The following is a 22,469-nucleotide window of genomic DNA, read 5'->3' as shown; positions in this document are numbered from 1 at the left end:
CACCTATAACATTATTAGCGACTTTAAAATCAAACGACACGTGTGTACAGACAGCATGGGAAGGGGGCGTTGACAGTCACATTCATGTGTTACATAAAGAGCAGGATAAAGGACTGAGCCCTGTGCATGCTGTTGGGAGCCGTGTCTTGACCGTCAAGCTCAGGAGAACCGTAGAACAGCCTTCATTTTATCAAAAGGTAACTATCAATATCCACGTCTATGTGATAACACTTAATGTTTCTTGCACCACAGGTAGCTTTTTTTTAATCTCAGTCAGATAAAGTTGTACAGTGTGCCTCAGATGCTTTTTATTGCGGCTCTGTTGTCATGCACGACGTTACGTAATGTAATTAATTAAAGCTGCCATTGTAAATATGGTGAAGTATTCACTATTGTCTTCGTTTATCGTGTATTTATGAATCTCCCAGCACAGGCAGGCTGAGAGGAAAGATGGCGGCTTCCTTGCTGAGGATAGGACGTTTAGGCTGTGTCAAGGTAACGTAGGCCTATATCATTTCTGGCGTGAACAATAAATGCATTAATGTATTTTCCAGTTGTTTTTGTGTCTGTTTCCTGTTTGTTGCTGCAGCTAACTAACCAAAACGATGATGTTCCTGAAACTATTAATGAACAGTTTCGTGCCTAAAATCAGTAGGTTTTTGTTCAATTAACACTTTTGAAATTGTTGCATTTGTGAATTAATACACTTGAAACTCTAGCCCGTTCTGGCAGACAGCGAGTTGTCCTGTCTGTCTCACGGGCTCACAGCAGCTGAAGCTCCACTTCTGAACTCTCAGGAATTTGACTTTCTGATGAACGTTGCCATTAGAGTTTTGGCTAATTTTCACAATAAGCTAGCTAGGTTGTGCATTTTTTTCCAATATTAGTGATCATTCACCACTACAGGGTCAGGTATTGCACTGAAATTGTCTTTGCATAATAGTGGTACAGCCACATTCTAAATATACTTCAAACGATAGGAATTTGATTAGAAATTAAACATAATCAGGGTGTCCGCGGGGTCTTAAAATGTATTCAAAGTTGATCAATCAATTTAGCGAAAATTAAGGCTATTAAAAAGTATTAAACGGCATTTTCCAAGGTATTACATTTTGTAGCTTGTTTTCAATATGTAAATATAAATAATAATAATAATAATAATAATAATAATAATAATAATAAATAAATGTTCCAAAGAGGTTGTATTCTAAAGTGTGCCTGATTGTAATCATTGCGTAATGCGTAGGTGTGTAGTGTGATTCTGTGTAGTTTATTTATGGCATCCCGTTGGATTTGACGTCATCTGAACATCGCACGCTCACTGACTGATAGCGCGCAAAGGTCCGTTTACGCCGGTTGTTAAACAACATCGTTATGGGGAAATGCAAGTCTGCGTCCAAATGGTTGGAAGATAAGGAGGAAGGACAATCAATACTGTATAGTAAATGTGAGGTAAAGTGTGTCGCAAATGTCGGTTAAAACTCGAAGCGGCGATGAGGTCTTAAAGGGCCCATGTCATGGCCATTTCCACTGATCATAATTACATTGTTGAGGTATACTAAAATAGATTTATACTGTGCAATTTTCCAAACTCACATTGGTTTCGCATACAGCATCTCTGTCAAGCATGTGTATTCAGCAGTATTCACTTTCTCCACTAAACGACTCGTTGGAGCTCTTGCCCCCCCCTCCCTGTGAGCCTAGTGTGCTCCGATTGGTCAGCTCGGCCACTCGTTCTGATTAGTCAACCACCAGAGAGGCTGCGCCCATGTCAGTGCTTTTCCCGGCTGCTCTCAGCGTAACATCAGTCTTATCATGGCGTCGGTACAGCGGTATATTTTATATACATATATATTTTTAACTGTTGTTATAGAAGAGTGTGACGGCCCCAGGGCCTTTGTCTTACGGTGGGGTGGAGCTGAAGAGGGTAATCAGCGCGATCACGGACACCTCCGTAGCCGGTGCTATTAATCCCAGCGGCCCGGAGTCTCTCTCCAAAGCGGCTGCAGAAGGACGAACTGAGCGACCCTCTCCCCTCGACCACCTGTCTCTGCATTTACTACAATAAATGTGCCGTGGTTTTGTAAACTCGTGTATGTCTCCTTGCCTTTCCGTTGTGGCCTACGAGCTACTCTCATAACAAAGAGTAAGTTATTTTTACCCGTTATAAACTACTACTGTTTGATGAGAAATCAAATCATGGTTTGCTATATATGAATTCAGGGAAGAAAGGATAGGCCTACTAAGTATTTCCATTAAACTTTATTTTTAGAAATGTACAAAATGAACATAAATATACATATATACACGGTATATCATCCATTCCTCCTCCTCGCATCTTGCCTGCGCACAGTCGGTGCGGTGCCTTTTAGCACCCTCAGTAGTAGTAGAATCCCTTCCCCGTCATGGATTGTCCGCCAGGATCTGGCTGGACGAAATCAAATGCAAATCACAAAATATTAGAGAAACTTAGTTGTTTTAGATTCGTTAGTAGTAGTTGTGTAATGAACAGCTTGCCTGCTAATATGCTAACCTAGCTTTGTTTACCTTGGTAGCTAACACGATATGAACGTTAGCTTGGAGGAAAGGCAACTATAATGCAGTGTAATAAAACTACTATGAACAAAAGCTAGTGGTTCATATTAGGCTAGCAATAACGTGTTTATAATTGCAATCGTATACGGGTATTCTGCTACGTTCGGTCATACAATGTAACTTGCATGAATACATTGTTTTGCGCTAGCATACAGCTAGCCTCGTTAGCTACATGCAGTATATGTACGGTCACAATGTACGGTAAATCACAGTACAGTATACTGTATGAGTATTCCGTGTGTGTGACTGCAGACATTCTCCTGCCATGACAAACATGTAAGGCCATCTGCTGACATTGTAGTTGATATATTTAAACGCTAGCAACGTAGCATCACAAAAATGTTTTTCTGACCGAAACTAGCTCTAGCTCCGTGTGTTAGATCGCTACGCCAGCTATAATGTAATTACGTTTCGCGACTGACCGGCAAATCACCCGGAGTATACTGTCAATAGGTATTTTGTGTGTGAATGCAGACATTCTCCTGCTATGAGATACATGTATGCAAGGCCATCTGCTGATATTAGAGTTGATATATGGAAACTCTAGCAACTTAGTTAGCACTGTGTCAATGGCTTAGCAGTCCAACACAGTTTACACATTTAAACAGTCTTGTTTGATAAATACACAAATAACAATGCAAACTTACAGGTTGTGTACCCAGATCTTCCCCTGCTCCAAACGGTCCAAACAAGCTGTGCATATCCGGCCTCAAACTGGGCAATGTTTTGGAAGCTTTCGTCTGTGAAATGCCGGTTCTTCGAACCTCTGGAGGAGGAACACGACGCTGCTGGTGTGGCCACAGCTCTTCGGGATTGGTCCATTTCGTTCCGGGTACCGCATGACATCAGGCGGTACCCGGAACTAAATGGAAGACTCAAATGGGCAGTGACGTATCTCCAACGAGGCGTTTTGGGGAGGTATTTTCTGTGTTAGAGTTTTACTCGCTACAGGGTGTACTTTGAGGGTTTTGACTCTGCACACCGTTTACATGCATAAAAACCTTCATAACACACAAGGGGACGGGTAATAACCGGAAAAGCATGACATGGGAGCTTTAAAATGTATGGAAAGGGTCTTAAAAAATTACATTTCACTTCAGGATTTCTGCATATACCCTGATAATGCACAAGAAAGTTAATTTGTTGTGGGGCAGTTTGAAATGAGAAGTCTATTTCCTAAAACAAAATGTAATAGTCACTCCAACCTTACCATTTGCTTCAGTGATAACAAGATTACAACCCTGGAAAGGAAAAGGTATGTTATGGTTTAACTTAGTAGTTAATATTTGAGTTGGAATGAATGTGGTACTTAAGAAATGTAATGATTATGGATCCGTCTCGGTAACTACTCAACACTAGAAACACGTGCACAGAGCTTGGCTGTTTCTCAGCAGGTACTCTGTCATTTCTTGCATGTTTTTATGTAACCTCCAATCACCCAAGTGGTCTCCCAAAGAGAGACTAAGATTTTCATAATTTCATGATGTGAGAACACATGGGAATCTTAAAGTTGGAACACATTTAATTGTCAAGTGCACAATCCACTATATAAGATATTAATCCACTTGAATGGATTGCAGTATTAGAACAGAGTTCCAACAGAGACACTCTGTCGTAAGCTTAGCAGCTGTTTAAGGTGTAAGAATGGTTTGTGTTTCATTGTGTCTTCAACCCAGCTGAGGTGTCCTGCAGACATCACCTTTATTTCCACTAGAGGGCATCATATCTGAGGTGTTAGTGCAACCTGCTGCAGACCTGGAAGGCTTCTCAATTCTCTAATTTCCCCTCCTCGACTCCTATCCTCGTGTCTTAGTCCCGCCCACAGGAGATGCGAGCCGAGGAGAGAGGAGTGGAAGCAGCAGGCGTTTAGAGAAATGAGAACTCCTCTCCTCTGAGCGGTCATTTTAAAGAGACGTCCATTAATGATGACAGGAGGCACAGCAGCCCTCTGTCTGATGGACAGATGTGTTCATGACCACTTATATATTTACTTTGATTCATTCACAGTGCGGTATAATGAGACAATAACAGGCTACAGATGCGGACATATATATACACACATATATTTATATAAATATATACAATTTCAGAATCAAACAAGTATGAGAGCACTCTCATAATAACGTAACACTATCAGAGACTGGATATATCGATGCTCGGTCCTCGATGTGCATTTAGAGAAATTAGATGTCCTTCAACATGGCGCGCTGAAATTCATTTCCGGGTCACTACCGGAGGACCGAGGAGGGGAAATTAGAAGCCTTCCTGGACTCTCAGGTTTCATAGACTTCAAAACAGATTTTGTTCAAATGTAAGTTGTTTCACAATGCAAGGTCTTGGCTGGATGTGCCAAACTAATGTGGAATGGTGCAAGTAGATTAAAAATGGCCAAATCTGCGTTTACCTTGTCACTAGAAAGACTAAGGTAAGGGTTAAGCTGATATTATTTAGTACATTTCCATCATATTATGAAAATAAATTGAAAGTAAGTTTAGTGCTAATTTAGTTTCAATTTAGCTGATCCTTTACTTGTTTTGACAAGTATTCTTGTTTGACTAATCGCACAGCTGCATTATAAACACACGCAGCTTCTGATTTAGCTGGTGTGCTAACTACAGTTTTGATAGTCCTATGCTGAGTGGTAAGAAGTTCTGTGAAAGTGAGTGTGGGATCCAGGTCCATATTAATCAACAACTGTATTAGTGTTGCAGACTACATGTATGTTTTCACAAAGCTGGAGCTGGCTTAATATAGTGTGTGTGTGTGTCAGTGTTTGCAGGCTGAGAGCTGGAGTACTCTGAGGAGAGCGCCTGCAGCTGCAGCCTTTAGCACAAAATCCGGGGGTTCCAAGAAGTCGACAAAAAAGAAAAACTCAGGTAGGATTCAGATAGACACTGACACTGTCACAACATGTGGCCGAGCCTTAAGCAGCTCTTGTAGGTTGAAACCTTTGATCCTGATTGAGGCATTTGGTGTTTTCTTCTCAGTAATGGCACAGAGTACATAGATAACTGTTTGACTAAATGATGTGCTTTAGTGAGCCCTGACAGACTCAAAATAGAGTATTTTGTTAAAAGTAACAGGTTATCGTGACAGAGGTGTAGAGATATCTTCCACTGCCCTCTGACCACATTACGCAACAGTTTTAGAGGTCAGACCCAGATATACTCCATCTCATCATTAAGTAAAAAGTGGAGGCTGTGAATACTACTCTGTAACCAAAACGGATAAGAACAGAGTCCAGTGTAACAAAAAAAAAAAAGAAGGGTTTTAGCTTTTGTGTTTGACATTATTTAGTTTGTGGCACTGCTGGGGAGACTGAGGTAAGGTCAGGAGTGGGATTCCAGCCCACATGGCTCATGTCATGGCTTCAGGTTAGGAGATCAGTAGTGTAAATACAAAGCATATTTACCTGTTTCTACTACGACCATATACTTGAGCAAACGTGAACATGAACTTGCAGGATTTAGCATATATCAAACCTTTATTTAACCAGATGGTCCCATTGAGATCATAGATCTCTTTTTCAAGGGAGACCTGCAGCATATAGATTCCACATGAAACATAAAACAATAAAGGACATCATACATTATATTTACAGGATACATAGTTATAGAAATTTACAAAATATGGCGGTTTGGTTTGAAAATGCTCAGTTTGCGAGGTGGAAAGCATTGATTTCTGATGAAAAAAACTGCTCTGTTACAATTCATTTTGATGAATAAGTAAATCTACTTTAGACCTTTGTCTTGTTAAAAATATTTATTTAATTGAAATGGTGCCAGGGAGTTGACAATAACCATGCAATATGCAGATTTGGTCAAACAATCCGGCTAACAGTGAAGCTATACTCAAAAACAAAAAGTGAACAAAAGCCATGGCTCTTCTGCGCTCTACAGCCTAAACTTCAGTCTCCATGTCTGAAGATATGAAGCCACATCAAGATCTCATTTTGACCACTGTTTGGGCCCCGTTTCCACATCAGAGGATATCGAGGTTGCATTCACCCTTTAACTGTCACCGAGCAATTTACACACATTTACCTTTTTGAATCAATCCGCTATGCTTTCACCACAGTTCATTGATTTACCGCTGGATTCCCTTTCACAGGGTTTGACAATTCCTTCACCTACTAACTAACGCTATAACGTTCTTTTTTGAAATGTAATATACTCAATGTATCTTTTTTTTATAAAGTTATTATGATCAAGGTTATATTTGTTCTTTTAATGTCAAGAGTTTTTCCTGAAGCTGTTATTTTCCTTTGCTTTATTACTTTGGCTAAGTCATAAGCAACCTTGATGTTCAACTTTCCAGTATAGTGATTGTATTTTGATAAATGTGCGTTAATGGTGGTCCTCTTTTCAATTAACTCTATACACATGTAAAAAAGAAAATAATAATAATAATGCATCTTGTGCTTGCCCTCCTCCTTTGTCCTAGACAAAGACCAGGCTAAAACATTCTTCGATTTAGAGAAACTTGTCCAGCACAAGTCATATGACCTTCCCAAGAAAGAAGTTTCTCCAGCAGCAGCTGTTGCAGCAGCAGAAGCTGTTGCTAAAGCAGCTGCAGATCCCCCCCCCGCTGCTGCCGCACTTGAGGCTGTGGCAACCACCCCGGTGGTAGAAGCTGCGGCGCCCGTGGTAGAAGCTGCGGCGCCCGTGGTAGAAGCTGCGGCGCCCGTGGTAGAAGCTGCGCCGGTAGTCGAGGCTGTCGCCGAAGCGGCGCCCGTGGTTGAAGCTGTCGCCGAAGCGGTGCCCGTGGTTGAAGCTGTCGCCGAAGCGGCGCCCGTGGTTGAAGCTGTCGCCGAAGCGGTGCCCGTGGTTGAAGCTGTCGCCGAAGCGGTGCCCGTGGTTGAAGCTGTCGCCGAAGCGGTGCCCGTGGTTGAAGCTGTCGCCGAAGCGGTGCCCGTGGTCGAAGCTGTTGCCGAAGCGGCGCCCGTGGTTGAAGCCGTGGTCGAAGCTGTCGCCGAAGCGGTGCCCGTGGTCGAAGCTGTCGCCGAAGCGGTGCCCGTGGTTGAAGCTGTCGCCGAAGCGGTGCCCGTGGTCGAAGCTGTCGCCGAAGCGGTGCCCGTGGTTGAAGCTGTGGTCGAAGCTGTCGCCGAAGCGGTGCCCGTGGTTGAAGCTGTGGTCGATGCTGTCGCTGAAGCAAGTCCTGTGGTCGAAGCTGCGCCCATGGTGGAGGCTGTCTCAGAAGTAATTGTAGAGGCTGTGCCAGCGGCTGAAGCTGCGCCTGTAGAAGCTGAAACTGCCACAGTAGAAGCTGCTCCAGAGCCTGTGGCTGAAACTGCCACAGTAGAAGCTGCTCCAGAGCCTGTGGCTGAAGCTGCGCCTGTAGAAGCTGCTCCAGAGCCTGTGGCTGAAGCTGCCCCTGTAGAAGCTGAAGGTTCTGGCCCTGTGGAGGGAACAGAGGAGCTGGTGGACCCGGCTCCAGTCGTAGCTGAAGCTGCAGGAGAGGAGCTGCGGGTGGAGGCCCCAGCTGAACCAGTTGAACCGTTTAAGGGTACACATTACAACCTCCCCCTCTCACAAAATCCTTCTCTTTTCCTCTGTGGACCCTGCAGTCTACCGGCTGTCAGTTTCATCACCATTTCTAGGACTATACAATAGTCGTTTGTGATGAGCGTAAGGATAAGCTATAAAGATACGGGACATCACAAACTCACTTCTTTTGTTCTAGCCGTGCACAGGTTGTTCCATATAGTCCTTAGTATTACTTGATCGATTTTCAGCCCATATTCCTTAAACACTACCTTCCTGTTTCTCATGTCCCATTTGACTTCTGGGTCATCTTCCATGTAGCTGTAGTTCAACTCATTGTCTTGTGTGTTTGCACTGCTTCAGCCATCTTGAATAATGATGCATGTCTTAGCTGCACACCCTTTTTCATTGAGCTTTTTGCCATTATTTCTGAATGCCATCAAGTTTTTGTTTTTCGTACACTAACGTCTGCCTGCCGCACTCATTTACTCTTACATACTCTTTTCCTTTTTTTTCTATTCAGAATTGCAGAGGTTTACCAAGATGTTCCAACATGATAACAATGATTCTCAGCAATGCCTGTAGTTTGATGGAACTGTCTTCATGACTATGCATTATTAAAGACTACAGATAATGCTAACTGTACTGTTTCCACTGGTGAAGGAGAAAGTTGTTTTGTTTTTCTAACCCTAACCCTTTTTTCCTCAACCTCCTTTCATCCCTTACTCTTCTCCCACTTATTTGAAATGGTAAAAGTAATACCTTATCAATCCCTACATGTTGGGTTTACTTGTTAATAGATAATGTGTACGTGTAAACTTTCTTTCATGGTAAAAGCACTTGGTGAGAATGCACACTGGTTGCGGTGTGGAGTCAAAATGGAAGATTTATATTTGTCTATTTGGACTTGTTTTGTGTAGTATAGACGGCTGGCAACCTATACCTTACTGCAGTTCTGTAAATGTGTTAACTAGCATGACTATCACAGCAACCTTTAACCTGTCAACTGACCTTTTTTATAAGTCCTTTCCTATCTGACCCCTGTAGCTGTCTACATGTACTGTCTACCATATTGGTGCTCTTATGTGCATGCGGGTTACGGTTGAATCGGATTTGTTGTTTATTTGTTCTAGCAAAATGGACCTAACCAGATGGATGATCCTGGTTTACGAGTATTTTTCCGAGCTGAAATTCATTCCATTTTGTTTGTTTTCATCCTTTTTTTTGTTACTCAGCTCAAATGGACCCAATTCAGAAGCTCTTCCTGGACTCCATACGCGAATATTCTTCAAAAAGCCAGTAAGTCTCCCCCTCCACCTAGGCACTCAGCCGTTGCTTTCTGCTGAATACATAGATCTTTCAAATCTGCAAGTTTCCCCTTGACTAAAACTTGTAAACAACTATTCAAACTTGTGAACATGTCAACAACTACGTAACTAAGAAGAAATGAGGCACCATTGTGCATTTGCCTTTCATTAAACTTGGTGCTGATTTTGCACTGGGGATTTAAGTGAGACTGTTTTCTTTCACATAAGATGCATTCAATGAGGGAGAAACTAATCTTTGCTGATAACTGATCTTTTTCCTTCTTCAGGGCAACGGAGGGGTTAGTGGATGCAGGATCAGATTATGAAAAGGCCTGGGCAGATGAGGTATCAAAGCTTGAGAGACTCTATGGTGGTGGGGACCTTACATCTTTTCCAGAGTTCAAATTCACAGGTGAGTCCACTTTACTAACTCTTGGTCAAGCATTAAAACGTGTAGTTGTATGAGCTATGCACTGCGGTACTCTGGTGTTCTGCATTGTTAGTTTCCTCATTATCAAGGGTTGTAAAACTGAAGGGTAACAACAAAATACATTTCATTGATCCATACCTAAAATTGTTGCAAGTTTGTCATGCCTTATTTTCACAGTCTGTTTATTAGTTTGCTTCATCCTCAACACATAAGAGCAATGCAGATGGTCTCATACACTGTCAGACACTTGTTTTGATTCACCTCCCAGTCATGGCATGCTTTAATATTGATACTGTACAGTCTGACATGGATTGCAACCATTATTTTATTTTACCCATCTCGCAGTGTGACATGCAATAAACATACACGATTGGTGTACATTTAGTCTGAACGGCTCAAAGCTACAGCAAGTTATTGTGTATTTTCATGGTCTGCAGAGGTCCATTCTTAGACTGTTTGATGGAAGCCAGACATGTCACACCATCAGGCCGACAAGATATGTTAAAATGTAATGGCTAGACTGGGAAGGCTTTGATCAGGATTCAGAAAAATGTTAAATCTGAATATTTGTGATATAAAACCATGTGAAAATTGTGAGTGCTTGTACTTGAGTTAATATGTCAACTTTGTATTTTCCAGAGCCCAAGTTTGATGAAGTTGCCCAGAAGTAAACAGCAGCACTATGCAATTGAACTTTTCTAATGTTGCCTTTGACCTGTACACCATACACCTGTATCTGCTTAATGTCATATTTACAACAAACCATTGCCTCTAGCTTTGTATGCAATTATTAGATCTGTTTCAATTGCTAGCTATGCGATGAGTAGAAGCTAAAGCATTGGATGTACATTTCTGGCAGACCAAGTTCTTTTAGGGCTGTGAAATAATCTTTGTATAGATAGATCTGTGGCTGAGTTAAATGTGAATAAACCAATAAATTCCAGTTCATATTTGTCGTGTGAATGCCTCTTTATACCGCTGCCAGGGAAAGTGTGAAATGGTCATAATCACTGTCTGAGTTGGACGTTTATTTTTGGACAAATACTGGACCTGTGTGTGTGTGTGTGCCTCTGAACCTCATAAAAAGAAATAATTGTGCAACTATTTTTTATTTGGCATATTTACTGAATATTTGATTCGTGCCGCTGTCAGGGAAAGCGTGCATCACAATAGAAAATGTAAAGTTGGTTATCTGTGTGTGAGTTGTCCTTTAATTTTCAAGCATTTAACTCAAATATACACAATACTGCGTGTCGAAAATCGAGATGGTTGAGTTCAAATCCACTAAAGCTAGGAATCAGTAGTAGAAAGTATTTTATTTTCATGACATACAAAACTGTGTAATTATGTAATGTATGAACAACTTAGATCGCAGGTTCCTACATACAAAAAACAGCAATAGTGGAAGCTCAGGTCTTATGGCCTGCTGTGGGATGAACGTTTTTTTTGTGATAAGCTAAATAATTGTCACTTTAGGTGAGATAATTGTGTTATTTATCAGACATCGAAAGTTCTCTTCATATGGTCACAGTCGGACTCGGACAGAGTGTGGTCGCGAGCCGGCGGAACCGCAGCATGAGAGAAATAACCCTGAGCTGACCTCTACAGTCTGCAGCAGGGCCAGGACGGAGGAACTCAAACTTGAATCAGACTGACTTGTGAGTAACGTTTTCAGCTAGTGGAACTGTGGCGCGTTTACACTGTAGGTGCGCCGCAGATGAGGCTCCCTCCGCGAGGTGAGGCCCCACGCAGTCTGCGTGATCTGCCTGTAGGGAGGGGCGGCCCTGGACATTACACATCACATGCATAATGCCAACCCTCCCGATTTTCGCGGGAGACTCCCGATTTGCCTCCCGGGGTCATATTTCTCCCGATTTCTGACAAAATCAAATTTAGTCAATACTGTTTCCACTCGGACTTTAATACAGCTACACCATTGTTTGGTTTCCATGGTAGCGCGTCTCTTTAGTAGCGCGCTCAACTGAAAGTATGACGAGACCCCTAGGGTGTTTCTCAATCGCGAGTACGCTTGCTTGGTAGCACATGTCTGCCGAGCATCTTGCTTCAGAAGCGAGTCAAGAATACTTCCTGGCATTCGGAAAACGAAGTGTGGAACACGCTAGCAAGTGTGCAGGTGTGCGTCATATGAGAGGCCCCGCCTTACATCTTCCGCCACAGATTTGGGGAAATTGGTCCGTGCGCAAAGCATTGTGGGGATTTTAAGACCGCGGAGTCTACTCATGTGCAGCCTCGATATTTCTCCAAACGGAGTACGCCGGGCTCGGTAGATTTCCAAGTATGCTGGAGATTGGAACAGTACTTCGGCGGCACTCGATGACGTAGTATGCTTGAAATAGTGGCTCTGAAGCAGCTTTACTCGCGATTGAGAAACACCCCTAGATTCCACCGGGTCCGTCTGCGCCGCGTTACGGCTGCGCCGCGGTTTTGGTCCGGCCTCCTCCGGCGTCATACCCTACCAGGCGCGTTTCAGAAGCATTTCAGAAGCGGAGCGTCTTGCCTGCCGGCTCGCAGTTTTTGTTGATTTGGGCATATTTCCTGGACAGGCTACTTTGTACAGACAAAGTTAATAATAACTGTAATATCCCAGTTATAAACGACATGAATCAAAGATGTGTTGCTGTATTTTAGTGGTAAAAAAATGCATTCATCATCATAATTATTCTATATATATAATTTACACAGTGCCTGTAAACCGGAGGAGAACGCTGGCATTTCTCCTCCTACTTGAAAGACTACGGAGGGATAGGGTCTGCAAAATTAGTTTGTGTGTGTGTATATATCTATATATATATGCTATATATGCTCTGAACGTTCCACTTCCTGCCTGCCCGACCTTACGTTACGGCTGCGCCGCGACAAAAATAGGATTCGATCCTAATTTTAGAGGAGCCCTGCGCCGAGCCGCTTCTGAGCCGTAACGCGCCGCGTGTGGTGGAATAGCACCCATTGACTATAGTGGCCGCGATCGCCGTGAGCACCGCGGTGCAGCCGTAACGCGCCCGTAACGCGCCCGTAACCCCTAGATTCCACCGGGTCCGTCTGCGCCGCGGTTTTGGTCCGGCCTCCTCCGGCGTCATACCCTACCAGGCGCGTTTCAGAAGCATTTCAGAAGCGGAGCGTCTTGCCTGCCGGCTCGCAGTTTTTGTTGATTTGGGCATATTTCCTGGACAGGCTACTTTGTACAGACAAAGTTAATAATAACTGTAATATCCCAGTTATAAACGACATGAATCAAAGATGTGTTGCTGTATTTTAGTGGTAAAGAAATGCATTCATCATCATAATTATTCTATATATATAATTTACACAGTGCCTGTAAATCGGAGGAGAACGCTGGCATTTCTCCTCCTACTTGAAAGACTACGGAGGGATAGGGTCTGCAAAATTAGTTTGTGTGTGTGTATATATATAGGTCTATATAGCTCTGAACGTTCCACTTCCTGCCTGCCCGACCTTACGTTACGGCTGCGCCGCGACAAAAATAGGATTCGATCCTAATTTTAGAAAAGCCCTGCGCCGAGCCGCTTCTGGGACGCGTCTGAGCCGTAACGCGCCGCGTGTGGTGGAATAGCACCCATTGACTAGAGTGGCCGCGATCACCTTGAGCACCGCGGCGCAGCCGTAACGCGTCCGTAACGCGCCGCAGACGGACCCGGTGGAATCTAGGGGTTAGTACAGATCGCGTTCACACCGGAGTACTTTTCCCTGAGGGAAGATTACGCAAATGAGCCACTGACGTCACTTCTTCTTCTTCTGCTTTGGGTTTACTGGCAGGCCACAAACCACTTCACGGCGAGTACAGTAGGTGGCGGTATGCACCTTAAAGTTGTTTGCAATCCGCTACAAAAACAAGAGAAGAAGAAGAAGAAAAACTTCCCGCGTATACTGCGACGCCCACCCACTCGCTGTACATTAGGCGTCTGTTGTTTACCTTCCGACCTCAGACATGATGGAGATGGAGTCGACTGAAGTTGTGCTGTTTGTGCTCATGTTATACAGCTTTGTAACTGAGTTAATGCAGTCTGAGCAACTTGCGTACAATAACAAAACAAGCCGAGCACGAGTGGTGGTGGAGAACGCTTTTGGCAGACTGAAGGGCAGGTGGCGGTGCTTGATGAAAAGAAACGACTGCAAGATGGACAAGATCAAAATCCAGGTGGCAGCATGTTGCATATTACATAACCTTTGTGAAAGTAATGATGATGAGTACAGGGACGAATGGACTGCCTTACCGGCGACCCAGCTTGATGGGCCAGCCATTGCCGAGGCTGGGGGGCAAGACACGCGCACAGCCCTTATGAGGCATCTGAACAGCGTGTAAATTGTACATTGTAAACATTTTGACAATAAAGCTGATCTTTTGTACAGTGCTTTTGTTTCTCTCTTTGGGCGACAAGGAACCCATTTTCGCCCAATAACGCAAGACGGCCGATATCGGCCTGGTGTGTAGGGGCCTTAAGGTGCATACCGCCACCTCCGGAGTCGGCTTGACTCGGTTTGCATTTATAAAGAATGCACAAATGTGTTTAATCGTTAATGTCAGACATGTACTAAGTAAATACATTTGTTCCTGCTCAAGATTAGATTCAACTTTATTGTTATTGCACAGATTACAGGTACTGAGACAACGAAATGCAGTTTAGCTTCTAACCAGGAGTGCATAAAGCAGTAAAGTGAAAAGTAATGTACACAATCTACAGAATAAAATATAGAATGAATTGAATGATGAATAAACAGTGAGGGGTATGAATACACTATATACACAGTAGCCTAGCCTAGTATGAACAGTGTGTTGTATGAATATGCTAATATATATAAAGTATGACAACGGTAAGCAGTGCAAGTATAGTATAAAATATATAGATATTAATTTAATGATGATACACATTGTGGAACAATGATGAAAAATGTGAATGGAAGTGGCGACGTAAAACTGACACAAAACAACAACAAACTTTTGCCGAGCCAATGGAGAGTTTCATCACCAGCACGGGGTAAAAACCACCAATGAGCGCTCAGCTCGAGATACCAGCGAGTCGTTTCCCATCAAGCATTTCGCTTCCGCAGCCCGTGGAGAGAAACTGCGCCGCCTCGCCGCGCCTCGCTCTCAAGTCTGCGGGCGTCTTTGTCCTGCGAGATTTCAACGTCTCATGTAGGCGAGCCTCCAGAGCAAGTCGGACAAAATGACTAACCATCATGCAACGCACTAGCAAGACGTTGATCGCAATTGCGCAGGTCTGCGCAGGTCTCGCTTGTCTCAAACAAGCCTAGTGTCCCATGGAGCTCAACCGGAAGGGGAGAGACTTCGCCTCTCTATTCTTGCATCGCTTCTGAAGCAAGATGCTCGGCAGACATGTGCTACCAAGCAAGCGTACTCGCAATTGAGAAACACCCTCAATGTCGAGTATACCTGCTGCAGAGCCACTAGGCTTGTTTGAGACAAGCGAGACCTGCGCAGACCTGCGCAATTGCGATCAACGTCTTGCTAGTGCGTTGCATTAGTCATTTTGTCCGACTTGCTCTGGAGGCTCGCCTACATGAGACGTTGAAATCTCGCGGGACAAAGACGCCCGCAGACTTGAGAGCGAGGCGCGGCGAGGCGGCGCAGTTTCTCTCCACGGGCTGCGGAAGCGAAATGCTTTATGGGAAACAACTCGCTGGTATCTCGAGCTGAGCGCTCATTGGTGGTTTTTACCCCGTGCTGGTGATGAAACTTTTCTGTTTGGTGATTTGCCACCAGACATTTGCAGTAATGCACTATCTAATTCTTCAATTTTTAGTCCATCGTCCATATACTGTTTAAAAGAATAATCTATTGTCTTTTTGAATTCTGTAATTTTACTAAAAAAGTTATCACAATTTTCTTTAGAAAACTTTGAGTTATATAAATTGCTATAAAAAAAGTCTAATTTCTTCATTTATCTGGTCTTGATTTTCAATAGTGACATCATTAATAATCAGTTTTTGGATTTTCTTTTTCACTTGTCTTTGCTTTTCAAGATTGAAGAAATAAGAAGTGTTTTTCTCTCCTTGCTCAATCCATCGGGCTCTCGAACGAATAAAAGCTCCCTTTGCTTTTTCCAAATACATGTTGTCTAATTGAGTTTGTAAATTGTTCAGTTGAATTTGCTCATCCAATGATAACTCAGCTTTAAGGCATAAATTATTAATTGCACTTGTCATCTCTTGTTGTTTTTGTTTCTTTAATCTAGAAGAGTATTTACAGGATTTTATCGCAATCTGTCTCACACTAAATTTAAACCATTCCCATTTACTGAGAGATGACATATCCAATGCTGGGCATTTAACATGCATTTAAACAGTCCTTCGGCGCTACTCGATGACGTAGTATACTTGATATCACCGTTATCATTGTGGAAGCGGAACTGTTGGGGTTACTAACAGTTTCCGGCCGGAGCATAACACTGTGAACACAAAATGGCGACCTCCTTGCTGCGGTTAGGGCGACTGGGTTCCCTGAAGGTAATAATGGTTGAATGTTCTCCCAGCTGTCTGCATGTAGTCTGTTTGAATAGCACTCTGAGCAGGGTTCAGTCACAGTTACTCCGTCGCAGTGGACCCGAATACACGAGTTGTCTCGGGTCTCCCTAGCACTGACCCCACGGCGTCTTGTAGCCGCAGCGGGAAAAGGGCAAAGCCTTTTCTCTAACCTTAACCACACACCCGAGCTACCAGAGTCACGTTTACCATAACTATATTATGACCGCTTCAAAATAAAACTTGTTATTAAAGTGAAAACTCGAAACTTCCGGATGGAAGAGGCCAATCACGGAGCTTTAACACACGACCTTTTATTCCATCGAGAATGGAGTTGGCTACTTTTCTGTGTACACACAGTGATATGGCTACATAACTTAAAACCGCATGACATAAATAATTGCATGTCAAAACACCAAATGCTACATTACGCATGTATATATTTTCCTGTTAATGACATTTCATGGTATTCGACATTCTGTTAAGTGTTTAATATCATGAGCGCCATCTAGGCTAGCAGCGGCTGCTAATCCTATCATGTGACCTGTAGGATGTGCTATACTTTTATGTTTAAAATAATTATCTGTTGTTGGCTAAAATTACAAATACAAAACCTTACAATAATGTTACCTTAGCTTTTTTGGAAGAAAAACATTTGATAAAGGGTTACAGTCCGTGTTCTGTCTTTGCTGCTATTTCGATGTTAAATGCAACTGTCTGTGTGTTTGCTCCTCCGCAGTGTCTCCACCAGGAGAGCTGGCGCATCCTGAGGAGCCCGGCTGCTCTGTTCTGCTCCCGGACTGAAGGGCCCCCTCAGTCAGCAGAGAGGCCCCCACAGTCAGCTGAGAGGGGAGAGGCTGCAGGCAAGAGTAAGGCCCTATACATCTGATCATTTTAGAAAGTTTAAAATTCAAGGTTTAAAGTTTTCCTGGCTCATTGCTATTGTGTACTAATGATCTTTTTCCTTTTTGTCTTTTATATTACGTACACACCTATATTATTTATGATAAAGTTATTCTGATTTTAAACCTTAATGTGTAACTTGTTTGTTTTTTTACAGTGCAGGAAATGTACCTGTATCCATTCAATTCTGAGTAATTCACTGTTTAAATGTAATTCTTAATAGCTTGTGATGCTGATTGTGTCTAATTTTGCCTATAAGTAGTGTACAGTACAAACCATCTTAAAGGTGGGGTAGGTAAGTTTGAGAAATCAGCTCGAGATCGCTAGAATTTGAAAATACACAACCGGAGAAAATCTGCCACTTCCTTACAGAGCCCCTCCTCCAACACACACGAACGCGCACATGACCAATGAGGGCACCAGATAAGTTTGTGCACAGATGGAAGGCTGACAGGCAGGTAGGCCATCCAGTTATTTTAGCCGGGCAGGCTAAAGTGATTGGTCATACTTTTTACAGTACTACGGCTTCCACAGATGACATTTTTTTATGGATTTGTTGTCAAAGCACTTAAGATATTAATGCTATCGGGATGTTAAGAGCATTCCATGGAATATAACAAAAAGTGTATCTCGAGCCGGTTTCTCAAACTTACCTACCCCACCTTTAAGTTATTGTATTTTGATATGTTAATATTGTGTTGTAATTCTTTCTTTTATTTGGACATTTCTAGGAGAGCATAAATGGGTATAGGATAAAGTGAACTTAGATTCACTGTGGAAGTCATACTAATTTACTGCAAATGTTTTCTTATTCAACCACTCCTATCCTATTTACAATTTCCTCAGCAGCAGAGGTTCAAGATGAGAGAGCAACCTTGCTAGCCTACAAGACAGCTGTGACCTTCCCAGTTAGACTTTCAGAGCCTGGAGTTTTCCTAACACAGGGTGTAGGTGCAACTGAATCCGTGGCGAGCCCCATTGCAGCTGCAGAAACAGGTGTAGCTGCTGCTCAGGTTATCAACACAGCAACTACACCTGTAGTTGATGCAGCCCCCCCAGCTGCTGAGCACCTGGTTGATGCAAGTGAAACCTCAGCACCAGAAGACCCTCCAGTTGCAGCCTCCACCGCAAATGATGCAGTCGCAGCCCCTACTGCAGAAGATGCAGTCGCAGCCCCCACCGCAGAAGATGCAGTTGCATTCTCTCCTACAAATGATGCAGTCGCAGCCCCCACCACAAATGATGCAGTCGCAGCCCCCACCGCAGAAGATGCAGTTGCATTCTCTCCTACAAATGATGCAGTCGCAGCCCCCACCACAAACGATGTAGTCGCAGCCCCCACCACAAACGATGTAGTCGCAGCCCCCACCACAAACGATGTAGTCGCACCTTCCACCACAAACGATGTAGTCGCAGCCCCCACCGCAGAAGATGCAGTTGCATTCTCTCCTACAAATGATGTAGTCGCAGCCCCCACCACAAACGATGTAGTCGCAGCCCCCACCGCAGAAGATGTAGTCGCAGCCCCCACAGCAGACAATGCAGTTGCATTCTCTCCTACAAACGATGTAGTCGCAGCCCCCACCACAAACGATGTAGTCGCAGCCCCCACCACAAACGATGTAGTCGCAGCCCCCACAGCAGACAATGCAGTCGCAGCCTCCACTACAGACGATGCAGACGCAGTTTCCACAGCCTTCTCTGAGCCGGTTGATCCTGCAGCTGATGGATCATCCTCCTCATCATCCAGCGACTCGGACTCTGACTCCGACTCTGACTCTGAGGTCAAGAATTTAGAAAAGGCTGAAACCAAGACCCCCCTACCAGAAGTGTCGTATTCCAGTGTGCAACAAATAGCAGACGTCCAGGAGGTTGCATCAGATGTAAAGGATGGCACAAATGAAGTGAAGAAGGAAGTTCCCCCAGAACCTGAAGCTACCTGTTCAGCAGCGGCAGCAGAAGCTGCTCAAGCTCCAGCCACCATCGAGGCACCCAGTGTTAGCTCTGAGGAGTTAGTAGACCCAGCTCCTGAGATCTGCACTGCCACCGGGGACACTGTGACCAGCCCAGAAGTTTCAGCTGAAGTGGAACCCGCTCCAGAAGTAATAAAAGATGACCAGGTACAAACTTCAGCCGAAGTTGTGATTGAAGCTTCAACTTCAGAAAAAGCCCAAACAGATGTTCCTGTAGATGCCACAGAGCCCCCCTCTGCTGAAGATCCCGCAGAAGCTGCCGAAGCTCTTGTAAAAGCTACTGAAGCTGATCCTGTAGAAGCTGAAGTGGCTGCAGAGTCTGTAGAAGCTGAAGTGGCTGCTGAGGCTGCAGCTGAAGTTTCTGCCCTTGTGAAGAGCACCGAGGACCTGGTGGACCCGGCCCCTGCCATAGCTCAAGCTGCCCCCGCTGAGGCTGGAGCAGAAGCTTCTGCCCCTGAGGAGCTGGTGGACCCAGCTCCAGTTTTAGCTGAAGCCTCCCCTGCAGAAGCTGCAGTTGAAGACACTGAGCCTGTGCAGGGCACAGAGGAGCTGGTGGACCCGGCTGCAGTTGAAGCTGAAGCTGCCCCTGCAGGAGATGCTGCAGGGCCTGTAGAAGCTGAAGCTGCCCCCACTGGAGTGGCTGCTGAGGCTGCAGCTGGAGGTTATGTCCCTGAGGAGAGCCCAGAAGAGCTGGTGGACACAGCTCCAGTCATAGCTGAAGCTGCAGGAGAGGAGCTGCTGGCCGAGGCCCCAGTTGAAGCATCTGAGGGTACACACTACACTACAACTCCCCAAATCTTTACCTCTCTCTTTCCTCTCTGTGGATCTGTGAGCCATACAGATGACATTACTTATCTCTATCTTTCACAAAACATTCAGTGTACTGCTATCAGGTGTTAACTCCCTCACATACAGTAGGTGCTGTTGCCTCCACAGCTTCTTTTGAAACAGATTCTTCTTTTGCTTGTTCCATCACTCTCCCAGCTAACCTCCCATGGCCGTGGCATTCAGTTTGGCTGGTTGAGCATGGGGTGGATGCAGTGCATGTGTATTATGCTTGCTGGGCTTTTGGGTGCATTTAATTATTACCTTTGCTTGCTTTTTTTCTAATTGAAATGTAGACTTTTCTGTCTTCGACCAGCATGACTAAAAAACGGGCAACTGACGTCACAGCCCTCTTAAACCGTGCTCCGCGCTGTAGTGGAAACGCGCCATATGTTGACCACGTATAATCAAGTAGAAGTGGCTGTAGCAACCCCGTGACAATCCTTCAGTTTGCTTCTACTTTCTCCCCGCCTTTTTCTGAGTCAGGAATCGACCACATGTCTTTAACCTTTTTAAGTCTTTCTCGCTTAGCCTCCCTGCAGTTACAAAATCCATCTTCACACCCAGAGTATTTCTCTTCATATTTGACTCTCTTTGATATGTTGTTCAATTTGGCGCATTCTTGTCATTTGCTCATATGAAACTTGGTTTACAGTTCTCTGAGTTAATGGTAATGTTTGCAGGTAATAATGCCATTGTTTGGATTCATCGTGCCAGGTAATGTTATTGCTAACAGTAATGTTAAAGTGCACATGGCCGTATTGTGTTACAGTGAAGACGTGTCCCTTACAGCAGCCGGACGAGTACAAGCTGGGATTTGATGTTGTCAGAGGAAGTGTTTCAGGAAGCAGGATTACACAGTAACAACAACTATTAGATCAGTCATTAGAGTACTATATGTGGAACTGATAAGCAGCCACCAACCAATGTTTTCTAATGCATCTGACAGATTGGATTCCTAAACATTCCTGTAACTACAGCCCTTAAGTACACTTTTCTGCCAACACTTGTCTGACCAATGGTGAAACTCTCCTTCCTGGAACACCCACCTCATCTTGTCATTAATCTCACCACTTTGGAATTTTTCTTTTCTGTTGATTAATGAAAACATGTAAATGTGTCTTAACTGTGTTTCTCTGACTGCGGATGTGTAATGTCTGTCTCACATGTTTATAACTTTACCGTCACAGCCTGATTTTCCAAACAGATTTAGATGTGAAAGTAGTTTGAAGAACATTATGCACCTTTGTTTAATCCAAAACATCAAAACCTTTTCTCCAATACACCATGATTTGGACTTACTGTTGTTTCTCAATCCATTTTTATGCCAGTATCATTATTTCTCTACTTTGAGCTGGCTTCATTGTCTCAGCACTTTACCTTCACATACTTTCCCCTCAGACATGATCCTTGAGGCTTTTCACACAGTGTCTCCACACTGTTGGGGGTAATGCAACCTACCACCATAGGAAATCCCCACAATAAACCACCTTTGCCTCATGTGTGAATATGTAAATGTCCGGCTCTTTAAAAAAAAAAAAAAAAAAAATCTTCTCAAATGTTAACAGAGCAAGCCACTTTTCCCACTCAGTAGTTTATCAGCAAAAAGCTAAATCGACTCATAACAACTAGGACGAGGACAAAGGAGGATACCTAGTAGTATGAATATGAATAACTTTTCATTTTAATGAATGCATAAACAGCAGGAATATTTGCCAGCTCTCTATTTTCACACTCAGTTTTCTTACATGCCTTTTCTCCCCCTCCTTTTGCAGAGGCTGCAGCACCTCCAGAGCCCAATGAGCCTTTTGACAACAGCACTTATAAAAACAACCAGCACCACAACTATACCCCCTTCACGTTTGCAGACCTGGATGTAGAGATGGCTAAATTCCGCCTCCCGCAGCCCTCCTCCATCAGACACTAGACGAGTTGGCTTCGCTGCAAACCTTTATATTGTTTAAAGATCATGGTGATGGTGAAGATCTTTTTATTGTGATTACCTGTCAGTTATGCATAATAATAATAATATGCTGTTAAAATGTTATATCAATAAAGTACATGCATTAAAAATATCAGTTTTGCCTGGTCTGATTCTGTTTTGTTTTTAATAAAGGAATAGGCGTATGAAGGGATAGACAAAGATCAAACGCTTTTATGCAGCTTTCCTGCCTAAGGGGGTCATTTGAATAGAGCTGAGTGTGCAAGTGGTTTATCTCTTTCTATTGTAATTATTACACATTTTCACTCCCTTAGCCTGCCTGCTTGCAAATACTGTCCCTATTATCCCAGCAATATCGATTATAACTTTTAGGAGTAAACGATCAGCTTTTGTTGTGAATATAATGAGAAATTATGCATTAACAAATTATATAGCTGGAAATACACAGAAAATCTGTTCTGTAAACGGGGGCAGTGAATTGCGTTAGCAAGC

At 43.7% G+C, this 22,469-nt stretch overlaps 2 protein-coding genes across 4 annotated transcripts; both read left to right on the top strand.

Annotated features, from left to right (window-relative positions):
• Positions 1 to 75: 75 nt before the first annotated feature.
• On the top strand, positions 76 to 10,767 carry si:ch211-140m22.7 (uncharacterized protein LOC570370 homolog). 2 transcript variants are annotated; one of them, XM_034134331.1, is made up of 8 exons: positions 76 to 197; positions 429 to 495; positions 5,366 to 5,471; positions 7,039 to 7,481; positions 7,614 to 8,100; positions 9,314 to 9,377; positions 9,673 to 9,797; positions 10,455 to 10,767. In XM_034134331.1, the coding sequence occupies exons 2-8, from the start codon at positions 451 to 453 to the stop codon at positions 10,484 to 10,486; spliced, it is 1,302 nt and encodes a 433-aa protein (XP_033990222.1). In that variant the 5' UTR covers positions 76 to 197; positions 429 to 450; the 3' UTR covers positions 10,487 to 10,767. The 2 variants fall into 2 exon arrangements, with proteins under 2 accessions (XP_033990222.1, XP_033990221.1); XM_034134330.1 differs by having other exon boundaries at positions 7,039 to 8,100.
• A 5,428-nt stretch (positions 10,768 to 16,195) lies between these two features.
• On the top strand, positions 16,196 to 22,113 carry ndufv3 (NADH:ubiquinone oxidoreductase subunit V3). Of its 2 annotated transcripts, none has more exons than XM_034134437.1 (4): positions 16,196 to 16,319; positions 17,074 to 17,203; positions 18,087 to 19,979; positions 21,811 to 22,113. In XM_034134437.1, the coding sequence occupies exons 1-4, from the start codon at positions 16,275 to 16,277 to the stop codon at positions 21,960 to 21,962; spliced, it is 2,220 nt and encodes a 739-aa protein (XP_033990328.1). In that variant the 5' UTR covers positions 16,196 to 16,274; the 3' UTR covers positions 21,963 to 22,113. The 2 variants fall into 2 exon arrangements, with proteins under 2 accessions (XP_033990328.1, XP_033990327.1); XM_034134436.1 differs by having other exon boundaries at positions 18,084 to 19,979.
• The last annotated feature ends 356 nt before the right edge of the window (positions 22,114 to 22,469 follow it).

The sequence above is a fragment of the Trematomus bernacchii genome, unplaced genomic scaffold (genome assembly GCF_902827165.1).
Source record: "Trematomus bernacchii unplaced genomic scaffold, fTreBer1.1, whole genome shotgun sequence".
NCBI lineage: Eukaryota > Metazoa > Chordata > Actinopteri > Perciformes > Nototheniidae > Trematomus > Trematomus bernacchii.
This window is presented reverse-complemented; position numbering and strand designations above follow the sequence as displayed.